The 17595-nt window shown below is 41.8% G+C and overlaps 2 protein-coding genes across 6 annotated transcripts in view; both read right to left on the bottom strand.

Moving 5' to 3' along the window:
- The window catches only part of loxl2b (lysyl oxidase-like 2b), a 43199-nt gene extending 35638 nt beyond the window's left edge, over positions 1-7561 (bottom strand). The window contains exons 1-3 of the mRNA XM_030060577.1: positions 7408-7561; positions 4521-4893; positions 3092-3267 (exon numbers count right to left, since the gene is read on the bottom strand). Coding sequence (XP_029916437.1) covers positions 3092-3267; positions 4521-4869 — 525 coding nt within the window. The 5' untranslated portion in view covers positions 4870-4893; positions 7408-7561. The remainder of the gene's footprint in view (positions 1-3091; positions 3268-4520; positions 4894-7407) is intronic.
- Positions 7562-12188: 4627 nt separating this feature from the next.
- cyb561a3a (cytochrome b561 family, member A3a) lies at positions 12189-16925 on the bottom strand. Of its 5 annotated transcripts, none has more exons than XM_030060579.1 (7): positions 16803-16925; positions 15510-15636; positions 14736-14940; positions 13129-13337; positions 12836-12990; positions 12550-12712; positions 12189-12451 (listed from the first exon to the last, which is right to left on the bottom strand). In XM_030060579.1, exons 2-7 carry the CDS (start codon positions 15627-15629, stop codon positions 12428-12430), a joined length of 876 nt encoding a protein of 291 aa, XP_029916439.1. In that variant the 5' UTR covers positions 15630-15636; positions 16803-16925; the 3' UTR covers positions 12189-12427. The 5 variants fall into 5 exon arrangements, with proteins under 5 accessions (XP_029916439.1, XP_029916442.1, XP_029916440.1 ...); XM_030060582.1 differs by having other exon boundaries at positions 15510-15600; positions 16803-16827; XM_030060580.1 differs by having other exon boundaries at positions 16698-16821.
- Between the last annotated feature and the right edge of the window lie 670 nt (positions 16926-17595).

The raw sequence follows: 17595 nt of genomic DNA on the forward strand, positions 1-17595 counted from the left end.
AGAATGTGCCTCTTTCATAAGCTGCACTTCAAACGCTCTCAACTTGTGCTTTTGCCCCTCGTTGACTGTTGACTTGAATGAATTGGTGATACTTCATCAAGAAAATGTGACCGCGCCGCTGTTCGCATAAAGTACGCATTGATAAATGAGACGAGCGGTTATATCAACACGGAAGCGGACAGTGCCAAACACCACATTTCATAAACCCAGGAATTTCTTAATGTTGAAACTGGTTCAAGATGGAATGTAAATGCATGTGCGTGATCAGAGGTCAGACCTCAGAAATGCTCCATGCCCACTACCACATAAACTGAAATGTGGAGGGAAGACAGATTTCCTCCAGGCATGACAAAAATATGAATAAACACGGGGGAAATGGCACAGTAAACATTCCAGGGCACCAAACTGAAGACTTGAGGTCACTCAGTGTTGTTCACTGTCCGGTTGACTGCAACACAATGCTAAATATAATCTGAAATGCATACAAACCCAACTCCGCTGACCACAAAAGAACAACTTCACATGAAGCTAGTATGAAGCGAGCAGTTTTCCAAGTTCTTCTTGGAATTCTTGGCCAATGTGGATGATGAAACGGAAAGTCCAGCACCCCCTAAAAAAAAAAAAAAAAAAAAAAAAAGGCAACACCTCCTCTTTCATTTCAACAATGCCAGAAGACAAAGCCCTCACAGAAGAATCCGGACTCAAATGTCAAAGGTCAGCGACACATGTATGCAAGGCTTCATGTTTCACCTCTGTCTTAGCTCACTCTCTGGGTATTTTCTTTGTGGCAGACTGGCTAGCCATTGTGCTCAAGTTATCATCACCTGTACCACAGTATGAGAGGGCAACAGCGCCTCTTGATCCCTGTGTTGTAACCCTTAGCGCTCCAAAGCCCCCTAATCATCGTGAACCGCAAAACGCCCACAAAATGTCATCATGGCTGCCGTCGCACACCAAAATCCTGCGTGGGTGAGTCACTGGATTACCACTTCCAGATGATAAGGCCAGGCCTGCGCTGTGTGGCAGCAGGTCTGGCAGTGTTTTACACGAAGGGAGCCCATGTGTCCCCTCTTAGTGAATGGAAAAGCTGAGTCTGATTTTTTTTTTTTTTTTTTTTTTTTCAGTTACTATCCCAGCTGGAGTCACAAGTCCAGACGTCTAGACCCCATCCAGCTGAGCACTCTGGAAGATCACAGCCGTTACCTCTGCAGCTGAAGTCGACTGGATGCATCCGTCCCCACCATGCAGTTCTATAGCTGTGGGAAGATTTGGATCAAACTCGTACCGCTCTGCTGTCACAAGCAGTACATCTGACAAGCTCAGTGATTAAATGGATTGCTTTTCAACTCGAGCCAACCATAGCCACCCTAAGCCCTGCCAGTCCTTTGGAGAGGAAAAAAAAAAAAAACACTGCTGAGCTGTCCACACATGTTTTGAAGGCATTCTAAAAATGGAGAATAAGATGTGAGTTTTCAAACTCTCTAGAGAAAGAGGGGAAAGGGTGGGAGAGACAGACAGAGCAAGAGAGAGAGAGAGAGAGAGAAAGAGAGAGTTAGCTCTGGTCTGCAGTTTGCTCATAACATTGGAATGTGAATTCATGAGGCCTGCACAGTGAGCAAAAAGATAACATTCTGCCTTTGGTGGCAATTAGCTTAGGGCTTATTGGCCAGCCCACAAAGACACACTCAGCGGGGTCTCGAAAAAGTCCAGCGAGACAGCACTGACAGTTATGAGTGTACCGCCTCACAATTACCAGTTTAACTTCACTTTCCCTGACACTCTCCAACTGCAGGCTATTTACTGAGGACTATCATTAAGACAGCTGGAGTGGTTCATTGACTCCAACTGTAAGAAAGATTTTTATTTAAATAATAATAAATCCACTACCTCACTAGCTTGTAGGCTGAGATTTTACTGTCAAGAGACTTTTCAAAACCAGGTACTGAGCATTGTCTGAACAAAATAACAAAAACAAACACAAAAATAGGAAAAGAAAAACCAACAGAAGAGCCCAGCTGTCACCATGTGTCTTGACAAGGTGTCAAGAAACAAATGTTTTTTGTGGCCAACAGTAAAAAGGCATCCATCTGCGACAGCATGCGTCAAAAGCTGTACATGGGTATTTGTGTTGGGCTAAAATGTGCTTAAAGTTGCTTTATTTATCTGGGCGGCAGAGTCAAGTTACACAGCACCAACTGGCAGTATTACCATGGTTAGAGACGCTCTCCATAGGCCGTGACTGAAAAGTTTGTCCAGGTAGGAAGAATGTGGGCTGGGTACAGCTGAGTGCCGCTAGCTGCCATACTGGCCTGGCCAAAGAAATTATTCCGACAATCATTTTTGGCCAACCTGATTGCGATGTCAGTGGCATACACTACATTTCAATAGTTACCGTCACTGGAAGTCAAATGACGCGGTCCGCCATCTTTCCCAAGGTTTGGATGAGCTGACGACGCATGAGCGACACTGGCTGCTACACCGTCTTTGCTGTACTCTGAATATCATTTCAAATACTTCTCAACACCAGAGGATGAGACAAACAGAGGAAATGTTGCATCTCAGGTCCGAGTACCCCAAGAGATTCCTGAGGGTCTTCCAGGGAAGTCCTCAGCGCAAAATGAGGAATGGAATGGATGAAACGATTTCCCACAAGAAATCTGACGAGATATATCATTATATCATTGTAAGTTAAGAATGAGTTAAAAATCGGAAAAAAGAAAGAAAAGAAAATTAGCAGTTTTTTTTTTTTTTTTTTTTTTTTTTTTTAATTTGAAATGTAAAAAAAATCCAAAAAAACTATATTTATAATTCTTAAAATGATATACTTAAACATCAGCTCACTGATGTTGGATCAACATCAGATTCATTGTGTTTAAATTCTTGTTTAAAAAGTATCTCTGATACAAGAGTCCCTATAGGGCGCCGTTGGAAGTCAACTTCCAATCCAGGGATCCAGAGCACAAGAAAGTTTTAAAAATCCTATCTTAGAACATGGTACACCTTTATAATACGGATGCTGCTTTTTGTTAAACGGATGGATGGTACGAAATGAGAGCAAAAGTATGGCTGGTAAAAGGCGCTCATGGCTTACCTCCACGTGGTTAGGCAGGGTGTTGACAAATTTAAACCCTGGGATCCTCTTGTCACTGCACACCACTCCCACATCTTCAGTGTGTTTGCAGTCGGACACGCCGATCCCATTGGACTCGCACAGCGCTAAGGTCTTCTCTTTACCGGTGCAGTGGACATTGTCAAACCAGATGCGTCCTGAAAGAGCACAGAATGAGCTCAGTTCACCGTTAATGCATCAGAACTTCCATAGGGAGGAATATTTCATTTTAATGGCGGCGAGAGAGAATGAAAAGATTTCCCTGGAAGGTCACACTGGTAACAAGAGAACTGACAGCTAACAGCCTCACTTGTGTTGTCATCCCACCATAACAAAAAGAAGTTCTTCAAAGAGCCTGCCTTGCCAAACGTGAGTCACAATAATTTAGAGGCCTTCAAGGGACTCCCCATGATGAGCTTCCAAAGGAAAACTGAAGAACATCGACATGGTTTCCACTAGTTAATTATCTTATGACTCATGTACTGAGTTATGCCGAACTAGTGTTCCACCAAAACATGAATTTGCCGCTGTACTGGGATGCTAGGGACCTTTTATCAAAAGTCAGACATCATCCAGTCAGTGTCTTCCAACTGTACTGAGATGATTATGACTGAGTTTGATCAACTGATCAATACTTCTTTGGTAGTTTACGAGAGGACTGGATGGAGAGTTAAAGGTTCCATCTACATCTAGTCATTTCATATAACTTGTATCGGGACTGCAACGTCTATGTCAGTTGATCAATTTAATCACAATGACTTTACACCTCATAGTCAAATGTGTCTCCAGTTAGCTAGATCGAAACCCAATTGCTATTCTGGCAGAAAAAAACTTTATTACTGTCCATCAGTCAGTTTGGACAAGAGAACACAGCAAAGATTGGTGGGAATAGATCATGTTGCTCACTTTCAATGAGGAAGGGATGAGTAATTATCAAACACGACATGACATAAAGCCTATATTAGGCCCTATAAATAGAACATTTCAATCCCAGTTTGGGATTTTCATCCAAATTATATGTAATCTATCTCAGTATTCTATCCGAACACACCTGATCCATCAAGGCAACAGCCTGAAGAGGGAAAGGTACTTCTTTAGAGTCAAAGGTACTTCTTCAAGCAATTTCCTTTGATGGGTCTTTTACCCTGACAAAGACCTAATGCGTCTCAAAGCATCTCTAGAAGTGGTTTCAGCTATCAGATTATATCATTTTTATGTGGATAAACCCTATGCAAATATAATACAGATGCTAAAGATGCATGAAACAACCATGGGGTATTAGTGTCCTATGATGGTCTAAATGTTGCTTCAGAAGTTTCCCCCAAGACATTATGTTCTGAGGGATCAGTGGTGGCCATCAAAATCCAACATCAGTCAAACTCAATCGTGAGCTCTGTGAATAATAACCTACCTTGTCCTTTCCCATATTTAGAAGAGGGCGACCATGAGATGGCTTCTAGGTAGCCAAGTTCCCGGCACACCACCTGGGCGGCGTGGATAGAGAAGTCATCATCGCAGACAGTACCCCACTCGCCATCGTAGAAAACCTCTACGCGGCCCTCGTTGTGTTTGCGCTTCTCTCCCGCCAATCGCAGCTGAATCCTGGGCGTGTCTGGCGGCAGCTGCGGGGCGGTGTACATTTCCTGCTCTGGCTCTGGGTAGCCCGGCGGGTAACCAAGGTGCTCATACTGGGCGAGGACAAGCTCCAACAGCACTAACAGGATGGCTGTGCAGCAGGGCAGATACTGGCTGGCCGGCATGATGGTCGGAGGTCACAGAACTGACTGTAGATCAGACATGTTGGGAGGGCAAAAGAGAATACACAAAGGGAAGAGAACTCATTAAAATTCTTTGGCTGCTGTTTCAGATACTTTTCCGCTGCGATTCTGGTTGTTCATTTTAGTGGAATTAGAGCACATGAGGGCTGTTTGTCTGGTGTCTCAAATGGAAGGAAATTGTGCTCTGGGTAAAAAGAGTTTAGTCACTCTTGAAACATCAAAGCAGGTATACACAGATTTCGGCTTTTCTTGATTTTGGTGACACCTTTGGTGATGAGCGCTCAATGCTTTGATGTTTTACACTTACACTCAATGTATAAACTAGCCTAACAAATTGTAATAATAAAGACACTCACTGTAAACGGTGGCTTCTTATATTTCTTTTGCAATTTTTTCCAAACTAGCACTGCTGTTGCTTCCAAAAACATAAAACACATGACATCATGAATCTTCTCCTGGAAAGCAAAGGCCCGCTCTTTGATGTTTAGAAGAACAAACATAAATCCTTTCAAGAACTGGTTATGCTGGATGACATCTGTATGGCATCGAAAGGCAACACAGTCGGAAAACTGAAATATTTTTAAATTTGCAGATTATCACTTTAACTAGCTGCTTTGTCTCAGTAGAAGACAGCAAATAGCTTTCTTTCAATTAAGTTCAGATTGAATAAAAAAAGAAACTCAGGAATTGACAGCGCTAAGCCTTAAAGTGCAGACACCTGCAGAGTTACATAATATCAAACTCTCCCAGGAAAACACAGATAGGTGGTCCAGCCACTTCTCCTTCATCTCCCTTGAAGCCTTTAAAGAGATGAGTAAATCACTAGTGAGGGCCAAAATCTGGCATAACCAAGATGAGGTGGCATTAATCTGAACCAATCTGCAAACATGGTTAAAAAAAGTCTGCATGGTGACGTTATCTCTTTGCCTAACAACAGCTGTATGTTTCAAGCAATGAAATGTTAAATAACCGAGAGCCTTTGCATTTGTGTAACACATCGGACAGAAGCCAATAGATCTTCCAACTCCAGGATCTCCACTTTCCCCCATTGTAACGTGGCAGTGGTTACACAAGCCTGAAAACATAGACATTACAAAATGAACAGCGAGCTGCTGGAATGAAGCCCATGGGCTCTGGGTCTGCCCATACTGTGTAAATTCTATGCAGTAATCATGTCGTTACAAAAAGCACTGGCTGCATTCACATAAAAGTTCAACAAAGGCAATGAGCAGAAGCTGACTGTTATCTTGTAATTATCTTGTAATATAGCTTGTAATCTTTTCACAGCATCAAGTTTTCCTCTAAATCAGCAGCTCTGCTTGAACACACCATGTTCCACTATCACTAAACTCAATTATTTCTTTCTTGGGTTTCTTGAGGCAAAGAATAAAGACAGTATAAGGTAGGGATGACCAGTTGGATAGAGCTGCAGCCTCTTAGAGTAGCAACATCCCATCAAAAACACGAGGGTATCCAAGAAACTCTGGCTCTCCTTCACTTTAAGCAGAAAACAAGATACCAAGAACCTCGCTGCAGGCAGAAGCCTTGAAATTTCAAACCTTTGGCACCCTCTATTTCAAAACACATCAACAGATGGCAATCCTCAAATATAACATAAAGAATGGCTCTGGATCTTGCATTATGATTCTTCCCAAGCATATGCTGTGCAAATGTTATCATGCATTATGGAGGGAGGGGAGGTTGAGAAAGGTTTAAAAATATGGCTAAAACCCCATTTTAAAAAGCCATTATCTTAATGTCAGTGCCACTATGGTGGAAGAAAAAAGGTAATTTATGCCCTATACTCAGGCTGCACCTTCGCAGGAATAGAAAGCAACTCATACTGTACAATAGTTATTGTTGAGGGGGATCAGTGCATAGGTTCAAAGGTCAGAATGTCAGCTCATAAGAATGTCAATGGCTCTCCCCCACTATAAAGCTTAACTGCAAACTGAAGGCGTAATGTATGGAGAAAAAGGTCAGGATCACTAATATGGAGCACTTAGTCTGCATGGGCTCCAAAAAGGTTGAGTCAGTGGCAGAAGTGTTGAAGGTAAGAACATAATAAGACATGGACCAAAGAGGAAAAAATACATTAACTACTTTCTCTGCTGCCAACCATCCTCTGTGATAACTGCATGGATAACACCCTTCATAACTGAGCATTTAGCCAACTGAGAGAGGAAAGAGGAAAAGCAAAAGCTACCCCAAAGGAGCTCTCCCATGAGAATAACATCAATGCATCAAACATGGCCAGTGTTGCCTCTTTGGCCTGATAATGTCATAATCATCTCTTTCACAAGGCTGTTAAAAATGCAAAAATATGATTGCATGTTAATCTGGCTTGTATGCCATTTCACTGTCCTTCAGCACGAAAGAGAAATACAGTAAATCCATCCTAAAGTTCAAAAGACAAAAGTTTAGAATATCATGCAGCTACAGTGTGACTTTCCATTTCCCAAAATATTTATCTCATTGATTCTTACACAATGTCGAGCAGCTGACAAAACTTCTACTTACTTTACTTCTCGCCCCTGGAATCTGTCTCCCGACAAAACAAATCTGTGCGCTCCTGGCTGCGGCAACAGGCAGAGCGCAGCCCAGCAAAGTCTGTCGACCAAAGCCCAAAGTCAGCTGCGTGTCTCTGAGTGGCTCCCGCAACTTTCACTCCCTCCCATGCAAATTTCAGTCCGGCTCTCGCCCAGAGTTGCACTGGATCTGCCCACTGACGCCCACCCCTACAGTGACTTCACCGATGGCCCAAGACCTGGAAACAGCGGATCCCAAGGAGAGCTGATCACTTTTTTGGAGCGACAAACTGGTGCTGCTTTCACGCGCCGTCGGAAATAATTACATATTTAAGGCACAAGTGGTAAACAAGAGGCAAACCACCACCAGAACATAACAAACCATCAGAATAAAACAAACTCAATTTAGCTATATTAACATTTATTTATGCTTCCCCTGTCTAAAAAAGGACGCCATTAACATCAGCTTAATGCTTTCCTTATGATGTGGCAATGAAGTCAGGGCATTTGTACGAGACTAAATAAAAATTAAACACACCCTAAACCAAACCAAATTGCTTTATGGTTGCTTTTCTTTAATTTTATAACTATGGGGTACAGATTTGTGCTCCACTGCGGGATGAAGATGCGCATCAGGCATGCTTTCTCTGGTTTAATTTATTTTAATCTAACCTATATACGAACTACAATGTAAATCCGTTATTACAGAAGTGTATAGCAATCCTAATTGTTTATACAGAACGCCAAATAACAACATTTGACATGAAACCCTTCACTTGGCGTTTATACTCTAAGCCCCTGAACGTCGCATGCGTGCAGCTCAGGGATCCGCAGCAGCACTTGAAGGCAGCATTAGTGCCACTTGGTTGGTCAGGGGGTAGGTGGGGTTTTCACTGGGCGTCCCTCATACCTTTGATTATTTTTGGTTGGAAACTTGTTAAAACACATGTGCATAATGCAGCCAATCCTCAGTTAGGCAATTAGAAACAACCAATAGGAACTGTTCACAAGTGACCTCATGACTTCAGTTTCTAAACCAAGCTGGTGCAAATGTTTCAACTTTAAACTAAACTGGACTCCACTTTGCTGCCACCTTGTGTAGAACAGGACATGAGATTGCCCTGCTCTCTTCATAAAGCAGCAAATAATTGCACATTTTAGCCAACTACCACAACCTCAGCTGTTTTACTTTACTGCTAAATAAAATAATGGGATTAGATTTGACATACTTTGCTGCCATGTGTCTTACTGTTTGCGCAGGTTATACATGATACATGGCATTCACTGCTCATCCGTGCATCCCTATCTAACATACAGAGGCACATACAGTATGTAAATGAATGAAAAGCTCATTCAGTTGTCACAGCTTCTACACCATCATGCCTCTGTTGGAGCACAGCCCCTGTAAAACTTTCCTCTTGATGTTTTTCTGTCTAATGTGGAGACACACTAAACACACCACATCCCATTTGGGCTTTCTGTAACTTGTACTCCTCTCGCTTCCTCTCCTGTTGTTGCCTCTTGTTTGCTCTCAGTACAAACTAGTGAGATCATTAGTGACTGTTCAGTGCAGCCTTGTCAGTGTATGTCTTGTGAAGAGGGCATCCGTGTGTGGTGTAAAACAGTGCCTGTCTGAAACAGGACAAAATAGATCAAGGTTACAGACCATTTACCAGCAGCTGAACATCTGAGCGTTCACTCACAAGCTGCCTGGGAATCACACCACCCTTATGGCCTGAGCTGACTGTCTGGCCAAGTTTATTTGGAGCACTTATAGACAAGGAAGAGATATGAAGAACATGGGCAATTTCCCTGAGGAAGAGGGTGAATTTTTCATGCAGGTAACTCAGTCTATGACTGCCTGGATGCTCTTTCTCTTCAGCACTGTCCAGCCAGGGGAACCCTTATTTTGGTTTGGTGAAGTTCATTTTGGCTCCTTGCTCCATTTGCAATGTCTCCAGCAGTGATCATGCTTTTGAAGGCGTCTGGCTTCTGGCCATTTGGAAGTTTCTGCAGGGTATGGGTGGCTTCTCATCTTGTGCATCATCAGTATGGATTGTTGTTTGGTCATTTCCAGCCTCTTCAACTATGAGACGATGATGACACATCAAGCAGTTCTGATTATGAGTAACATTGCATGGACCCTCTTCATCTTCAGCTCCTTTATTGCTGTGCAGCTGAACTGGCACAAAGTCCTGGATGCTAGCATGGATTGCAAGTGACGCGAGCCCAAATCACACCTACGCTCTTCTTTGATAAGCGTCCACATCTTAATCATCATATCTCAGTAGAGTGGAGCTAGCTCCATATGGGAGCAATAACCACAACTGTAGCCCAAACCAACACTGGAATTATGTGTCTTTGAGAATACTCAAACAGTCAAATTGTCCAGTGTAAAGCCTCCAGTTTTAGGGACGTTCTCATTTGGAGGTCTTCAGCCTCCAGAAATACATACTGTACATACATCGGGTGGCATGGCAGCTCAGTGTTGGATTCCTTGTCCTTTATGTGGAACTTTTATATTCAATTCTTTCCACAGCAGCTCCACAGTCAACATGCATGCAAATCAGGTAGACTAAATACTTTAACTGGCTCAGAGGTGGGAAAGGGTTTGTTTATGTATCTGTGATGGACCCTACAGGGTGTTTTCCTGCCTTCTGCAGAATCTGCACCATGGATACCGGGACAGCCTCCAGCCCTGCATGACCCAGAATAAGCAGTAAAAGGAAATGAGTGATTATTAGTATCACCTGCAAATGGATCTTTCTCATAATTCAGAAGCAGATTTGCAGGATCACCTCAAAGCAGTGGGTAATGAGTCACTTTCAGGGCTTTCAAAAATACCTCCAAGACTCAGAGACAAGAATGACGATAGAAAGATAGATAATTTATTCATCCCTGTGGATAAATTGGTTTGCAGCATATCATTAAAGCATTTCGTGGCAACATCACAGAGTCACAGACAGTCAGGACTCATACACACATCTGTATGATACCTCACACAGGTTAGATGCAAAACAGGAAAGAAAAAAGACAGCCATACTTGGATGGGACAGACTCCTACACAGACCAGCAGGCCATCCTGCAAAAGCTTGATGGCTTTTTGGACAAATCAAAATTTTGATCTGTTTTTAGTGAATGGAGGCAAGATCTTTGTCCAGGTGGCAACAGCTCAAATGAAGAGGCAAGAGGGTGCCTGTTGTTGCCCAAAATGTTTGTCTTAGTCACCCATCTATCTCTGGAGATGCATTCTACTCTTGGTAACGTGATCCCCAACATTTTATTGGTTGTTATTTTTCTAAAAGGCTTTTTCTGTGCCGCAGTGGCATTTCTGAACCATCACATAATGCAGAAGGACACCACACTTTCAGTGAAAGCACACTAGAGCATGTGAAGCATTTTGTGGTTGACACTGAAGGACAGCTTCCTCAAGTAGATTCTTTGCTGTCTTGGTGCATACAAGGTCAGACCACAGGTCCCTTTTAAGCTTGGAATCGAGCAATGGCGTGGTATTTGAAATCTGTGACAGACTGTGTCGGTTCCCCATTAATAAAGGTATGGTTAGATGAATGCTGCTTTCTAAAATCAATGGATTTTTTCTTTAAAGAGCCCCTTTGGAGAGGAGGCCAAGGTTTTTGAGACACTTTCAGTAATAATGGCAGTCCTTATCTGCCTCTGACTACCTTTCTTAATTTTCCATTGAAAGATGCCCTTCTCTAAGCTTAAACCCACACTGCCCATGACTTATGTGTATGTGAAACCTTGGATGTGTCTGTGTAGTTTGGTTGGCCCGATTTAGCACACTAGCCTTTTGTATTTGCCTTCAATGCCAGATTTCTGTGTTTCTGAGTTGTGAGATGTTAGGAAACAGTGAATTCCAGCAATTTTTTTGGTGGCCTATAAGCACAGTACTTATAAATCAACCAGAGTCCATACCTCCAAACACTCATTTCCACATGTAATTCAAGAGTCCAGTGACAAAGACATGAGCTGATATTACGTTGCTGTCCTGAAAGTCGTCTGTGGGGTGACACAAGGCAAAATACACAGAGGCGAAACTGAAACTTTGGCGCAAACACTCTGATGGCTGAGGTCCTGTGTGAGAAGAAACTTCACTATAGTGTAAGGAAGTTTTAGGAGATGAGTTTTCTCAGTGTCCTTGGTAATTGGCCTTTTTTATTTAGCTATTTCTATTGCAAAGGACCAAGGTAAAAGTCTTTTTTTACCACCATAAATCAAAGAGTACTTGCTGCTGAACTCTTGGCTTTACAGCTTATATACACCACCCAGTGAAAGATGGAAGTTTGCTCAGACACGAGGATTGTCTGCTTTCATTAGAGTTTCGGGGATAAGATGAAAGGCCTTTGCGTGGCTTTTCAGAAAATCTTGAACACAGCTGGCTTCCAGCAGATGCCACGATGCTGACGGGAGGCATTTTGACACAATCTTTTATGTGGACCTCAGATGACTTATTAATCAAAGTGCATTCATAACGTGATGGTTATGGAAAACCACTTGAAAAAAAGTCCTTTGGAGAGAAGGGCAATAGTTGATAAGTTTCTTTTGATACTGACGGCTGTGTCCAGAGACATCTTTAGAATAAAATCAAAAAATATGAGGCAAAGGAATAATTGTTATCTACTTCAAAATGTTTAGGCTACAGTGCTAATACAAGTTTATATCAGGCAATCAATAATTTATTATCTTCAGTTTATATACCTACAGTTTTATTCAGGGAAGTTTCTAAATATGTGGAAAAAATCAAATACGTCGGACATTGAGCACATTTTTATTTTTGTGCAACAAAGACAGCAATTTTAAATAGAATATACAATTAATATTTACATCCAAAAGTGACATAGATATTTCATTTCTTAAAGCAATGGACGGACAAAGGCTTTTACATTCAGGATTTCACTTTTCAGCTTTTTAGGCAACTTATGTTCCTGAGCATGAATGCAATGAGAAGTTTGAGGCTGCAAGCATTTCTGAGATTTCTTTCATTGCTGTCATTAATTGTCTTCTTGAAGCAATGGCTGTGGAAAAGAGGACACACAAGTTACTTCAATGCTTCTGAATTTTAAAAAATCCTGCAACTCATTTCATACATAATAACTGGACTGAATGTTCTCACCCTGTAAGTCATATCCTCAGGTCTAGACTCTGGTCTCTGCCATTTCTGATTGGATAAAATCATTAAGACAACCAAGCCAAAGACCACCAGCAGAACTCCCAGTGAATTTCCAAACAAAGCCTCAGACGGAAGTGAGGCGTATGCCTGAGTGGTGTTTCCACGCCTTTGGAAAAAGAGAAAAAAATATTGAAGATGTATTTTTTCCAATTCAACCTATCAATTTCAATTTGACCATTTGTTTCTTGGAAGAACTGGCAAGAATTAACAAATAAAAAATGGTACTTACAGAACGAAAAAGAGTTTCTCATTGATCCCAGAGATGCAAGCCACAATGCTAAGAGACAGTATGCTGGCTCCCATCCACACATGGACGGGTTTCAGCAGCTTACGTAGTGCCATGGGAGAGCAGGGCAGGAGGAAGCCAGCCACACCCACCGCCCACTAAACAGATCAATGGCCAGAGAGACAGATACATGAAGATAAAATTGACGAAATACCTCCAAGAAAAATTCCTGTGTCCTGTGCTTGACAAATACAGGAATTAAGTTGGTGTTCTTAAGTGTCATTCAAATGCTTTACCTGCATGGCGAAAAGAGCTGTAGTGCAAATTCCGATCCAGCTGTGCAAGGAGTAGAGATTGGGAGTGTGTTTGGCGTTGTGAAAGTTAAACACAGCGCAAAGCCCCAGAACAGACAGAACCAGGCACAGCAGCATCACTCCAGCATGCAGCAGCTTCCAGGGAAGCTTGTTCTGACCCCAGGTCAGCGGGACACGGTACAACACCGCTCCTGCAGGAAAGAGAGACATCCAAAGCAAAGAGGCTGAGCTTTTTTTTTTTTTTTTTAATCCATTCATTTACACAGCTGCACATTTTTCAAACTGCTTCCCAGCACAATCACAGTTTTATACTGCTGATGGCCACTCAGCTTTCCCCTGGGATAATTTGGGGTTCAAAGAAAATGATTACCAGTTTCATTTACATTTGACCCATTTACTACTGTCTATGTCTAATTTACATTTTGTCCACTCATTTTTCAATACACATTGTATAGAATTAGGTTTTCTTTTTTTTACATTTACTAGCTGTTTTGTTAGTTTGCAGTGTCAAACTGTGTCCTGGCTAACAACGACAGCCTAAATAAAACACATGCATGTGGCAATAAATTCTGAAATGAGACATATTTTACAGGGCTAATTTCTTGGAGAAATCTCCAGCTACACTGAGTACAAACACAACCAGCTTGACGGAAAGGAGAGGGAAAACTAATACAACTGGCATAAACTGAAAAAAAAAAAAATGTAAATGCTTAAGTGTAAGTGATTTATGTGCTTATGTCTGAAAACACAACTTGCAACATTTCAAAAAAAAAAAAAGCAACTACGAGGAAATAATTGATTTAACTGAATTTTAAGACTGAACAACTGACTGAAATATTATTAAAACTGCAATATGGCCAAGCGCAATACCCAAATCACAGAGGCTGCAATTTTTTTGATAAAGGTAAAATGTAAAACATTGTAAATAAAGTATTGTGGTGCTTTAGAGACAGCCTGTCCTGCAAAATGTATGTTGATTGGCTAGTAGATATGGCCCCTGACCTCCTCCTTGGCATTAACAATGGCTTATGGTGGTTTGGACCAGGGGTAGGCAACCATGTGCCATAGTGAGCAGAGGCTGCAGGTTTTCATTCCAACCAAAAACTCCACCAGGGGATTTCACTGATCACTTCACTTTCAAGCAGAGAGGAGGGACTAAGCAGTGAAATCCCCTGGTGGAGTTTTTGGTTGGAATGAAAACCTGGGCCTCTCGGCTCACTATGGCACATGGTTGCCATGGTTGCCAACCTGGACAACCTGGATCTGAATTTTGCTGAATCGGGTGTGACCGCAACATTAGTCATACTTTAACTTGATCAATTTTTATTTTTCAACAAAAGAAGAGTGACTGAAATCCTCAAGATCTGGCAAATTAAGTAAAGCAGCAGGTCTCTGATACTATGGCTTTATTTACATATTCTAAAGACACCATCAATAAATACTTAAGTTGAAAAGATGCAGGAAATTATATGCATAGTAAACGGCAACGTGATGTGATGATTCATGAAACATGAATGAACGAGAGGGAGCAGAGAGATGTGAGAGATGGAAGTGGAACTGTGCAGCACGCTATCTGAAGGGCCGCTCACCGTAGCCGTACAGCACCACCAGGCCGGACACCATCAGGACGGGGTGCCAGTTGAACTGGAGGGTTGAGCCATCCCAGGCGAAGCCACCTCTCCACTGGCTGTTCCAGTAACACACACACGCCACACAGACGAATCCCAGGCACAGGCATAGCAGGTAAGAAAAGTAGAAGCTCACGACAGAGCTCATCGTGGAGAATTCGGCTCGCTGAAACAATATAAAGATTTACCTATGAATGAATGTGGCAACACGGTGGCCTGCTGGTTAAACAAAGCTTCCTGTTACTGAAAAGTCTCAGATTCAATCCCAGCAGCCGATAGTGTCTGCTATCAGCCATGAGCAAAACACTAAACACTAGAGGTTAACCGATATAAGTCCCTGTGTATAAAACAGTAGTTAAATGCCTTACTTAAAACGGAATTGAACTTATTAAAAGAAAAAACAGAAAGTGCACAATGTGGGAAGAAGTAAATTCATCAAAATGTCCCCAACATGTCCTTCAAAAAAACTGCTACTGAAAAATGGGTGAATCATTACTAATAATTTACACTAACCCATTTCAGATCAATTTCAATGTCATCACATTCACAAGCAAGCTGGAGAAGTGTGTGCCTTGCGTGCCTTACCTTGCCCACAGCCACTGTAACACCTACTCTGTGCTACACAAAACTGATTGCAACTCTTACTGCACCCTGTATGGGAGTGGTTATGCATCTCATGATCTTCCACGGAAGACCGCATCTTTCACTGCTTGAAACAATGATATATGTTCTCACTTCTTGTTTCTGTTGATCAACCGAGGTCTCACTTCCACATTCAGCTGGGTCTAGGTGGCTGAGTGGAAAGCTGTCAGAGGCAGACGGACACCTGGGAGAAGAACAGACACCCGGCTGCATCTGCTGTCTATAAATAAGGTTGAAAATGTGAATGGTACACAGTAATCAGTTCCCATGTAGTGTTAACTAGAGCGGCACAGCATCATAGCCAACAGTAAATCCTCTAGTCAACATCACAGCTCTTTTAAATGTCCCTTTTCAACAACATGGGCCATATTAGGAAAAATGATCTAATATCGCAAGTTAACATTTCTCAATTTCTATGAAGGTGAATGACTAGACATAATGTTGCACCGGTGGCATTAGCTCTACATAAAGTCCAGGCTCTTTTTGGCTATGTAGAGAACATGTCTAGATAAAAAAGTAAATAAATAACCAGCCAACATATTCAAACAATGTAACATCCGTAGCTATAAATGTTTTAAAATGCACCATAAAAGTCAGTATGTAATGCTTTAACCTTATTTGACCTTTGAACCCTTCATAGCCCAGACTTCTTCAACATATGAACATGTTCATGGCCAATAAATGTAATGTTGCTCAGTGGGCACCTTTTGCTACCTTCTGCAGTGCGATAAAGGCTGATTCTCACGGACTCAAACAAGTGTTGACGTAACCTGAAGGTCACGCCAAATGTCTTTGGAAATTTAGGTAATTTAATGAAGCCCTGCTCAACAACAAAATGGTATATATTTTAAGTACGACTCAAGACGACAAACGGAGTAAGAAGGTCTATTCTTCAGTTCGGCATGCGTATTATCGACCAAACATCTAGTATTTCAATCAAATTTCTACTTCTGAGTTCGGTCTGCTTTCGGTTCCCACACAAATTGCCTGAACCATAAAATACACACGAAGGAGCATTTACACACCTGTAAAAGCTGACATTTCATTGAAATAACATACTGATGTATTATGTGTATGGCGAATTGAGCAGTGTATCAGAACAATTCGGGAAAGGTCTCACTCTTGTGTTGTGATATATGTACTGTAGGTTTGTCTCTAAGCTAGTCACATGACAGTTTTTCTAATGAAGTTTGGCATGACAGAGGTCTCTTCCTTGGACGTCCAGACGGAGTTACCTTGCTTCAACACCGACCCACATTTCCAAGAGTTGAAGTTATTTACCTTATTCACTGAGCCTCCATAGAAGACTGAAGTGTAACATGGAGCTCGGCACAATGTTTTACAGGTGAAATACATTCAAAACATCCAGTACGTTGTTGTGTTTACCTGAAGCATTTCCTTATTGACGGCGCAAGGTTTGCTGGGAAATGTAGTCTAGTTTTATAGCCCTCCAGTCCCTCAGAGCCTATTTTCCACTGTCGCTCCAATTTTAAGATAAGATGGGATGAAACGATATTGAGCCCCGCGGAGAAACTAGGTCGTTGCAGCAGCAAAAGTAATACGACGACGGGGAAAGTGAATAAATATAATGACAGAGCAGTCAAACTGAATATAGACAATTATGGGTTTTGTATAGACATTTGCAGCGGACAATTTCATCACGTTAAGTAGACTACGTGGGAAGTGGGCCTGGAGGGGGAAGGACGGAATAATAAATATGTATGGCTTAACTTACAGAGCTGCTCTGCCTTGCAGCTTGAGTGCTAGTTTGCTTTAGTGACAATCCATATCGCAAGCAGGCTGAACTGGAAAAACCTTAGGATGAATGGCCAACCATATTGAATGAATAGAGCTGCAAATGTGCTTTGGAGATGTTTTGTCTTATGGCTCCACCTAGAGGCAGTATCAGTCAGGATTTGCTCTGTAGCAGCCCTGTTCCCTAGTGTGTTTGACTCAAACGCTCTTTTTCTGTATGTATTTATTTGGCTTATTGTAACAGGCACAGTGCAAATAAATAAACATTACTTAAATGCACCAGATTTATCAATCAGGGCTGTTTTCCTATTCACTCCTTTTTCTGGGGAAAAGAACTTAAGACGTTTTTTTTAAGCCTGGGATAAAAGAGTGTAAATTAATCCATCGACACCAAAAACATGGATATCACAATATAATAATTACC

Source organism: Myripristis murdjan, chromosome 9 (assembly GCF_902150065.1).
Source record: "Myripristis murdjan chromosome 9, fMyrMur1.1, whole genome shotgun sequence".
Classification (NCBI taxonomy): domain Eukaryota; kingdom Metazoa; phylum Chordata; class Actinopteri; order Holocentriformes; family Holocentridae; genus Myripristis; species Myripristis murdjan.

What these genes read in the sequence shown, in the direction of transcription:
- cyb561a3a (XM_030060579.1), bottom strand. Translation starts at nt 15,629, where the DNA reads ATGCAGCCGGGTGTCTGTTCTTCTCCCAGGTGTCCGTCTGCCTCTGAC. An exon ending in GAGAAACTCTTTTTCGTTCT is followed by an intron (nt 12,713 to 12,835) that starts GTAAGTACCATT and finishes CTTTTTCCAAAG; the next exon opens with GCGTGGAAACACCACTCAGG. An exon ending in CTGAGGATATGACTTACAGG is followed by an intron (nt 12,452 to 12,549) that starts GTGAGAACATTC and finishes TCTTTTCCACAG; the next exon opens with CCATTGCTTCAAGAAGACAA.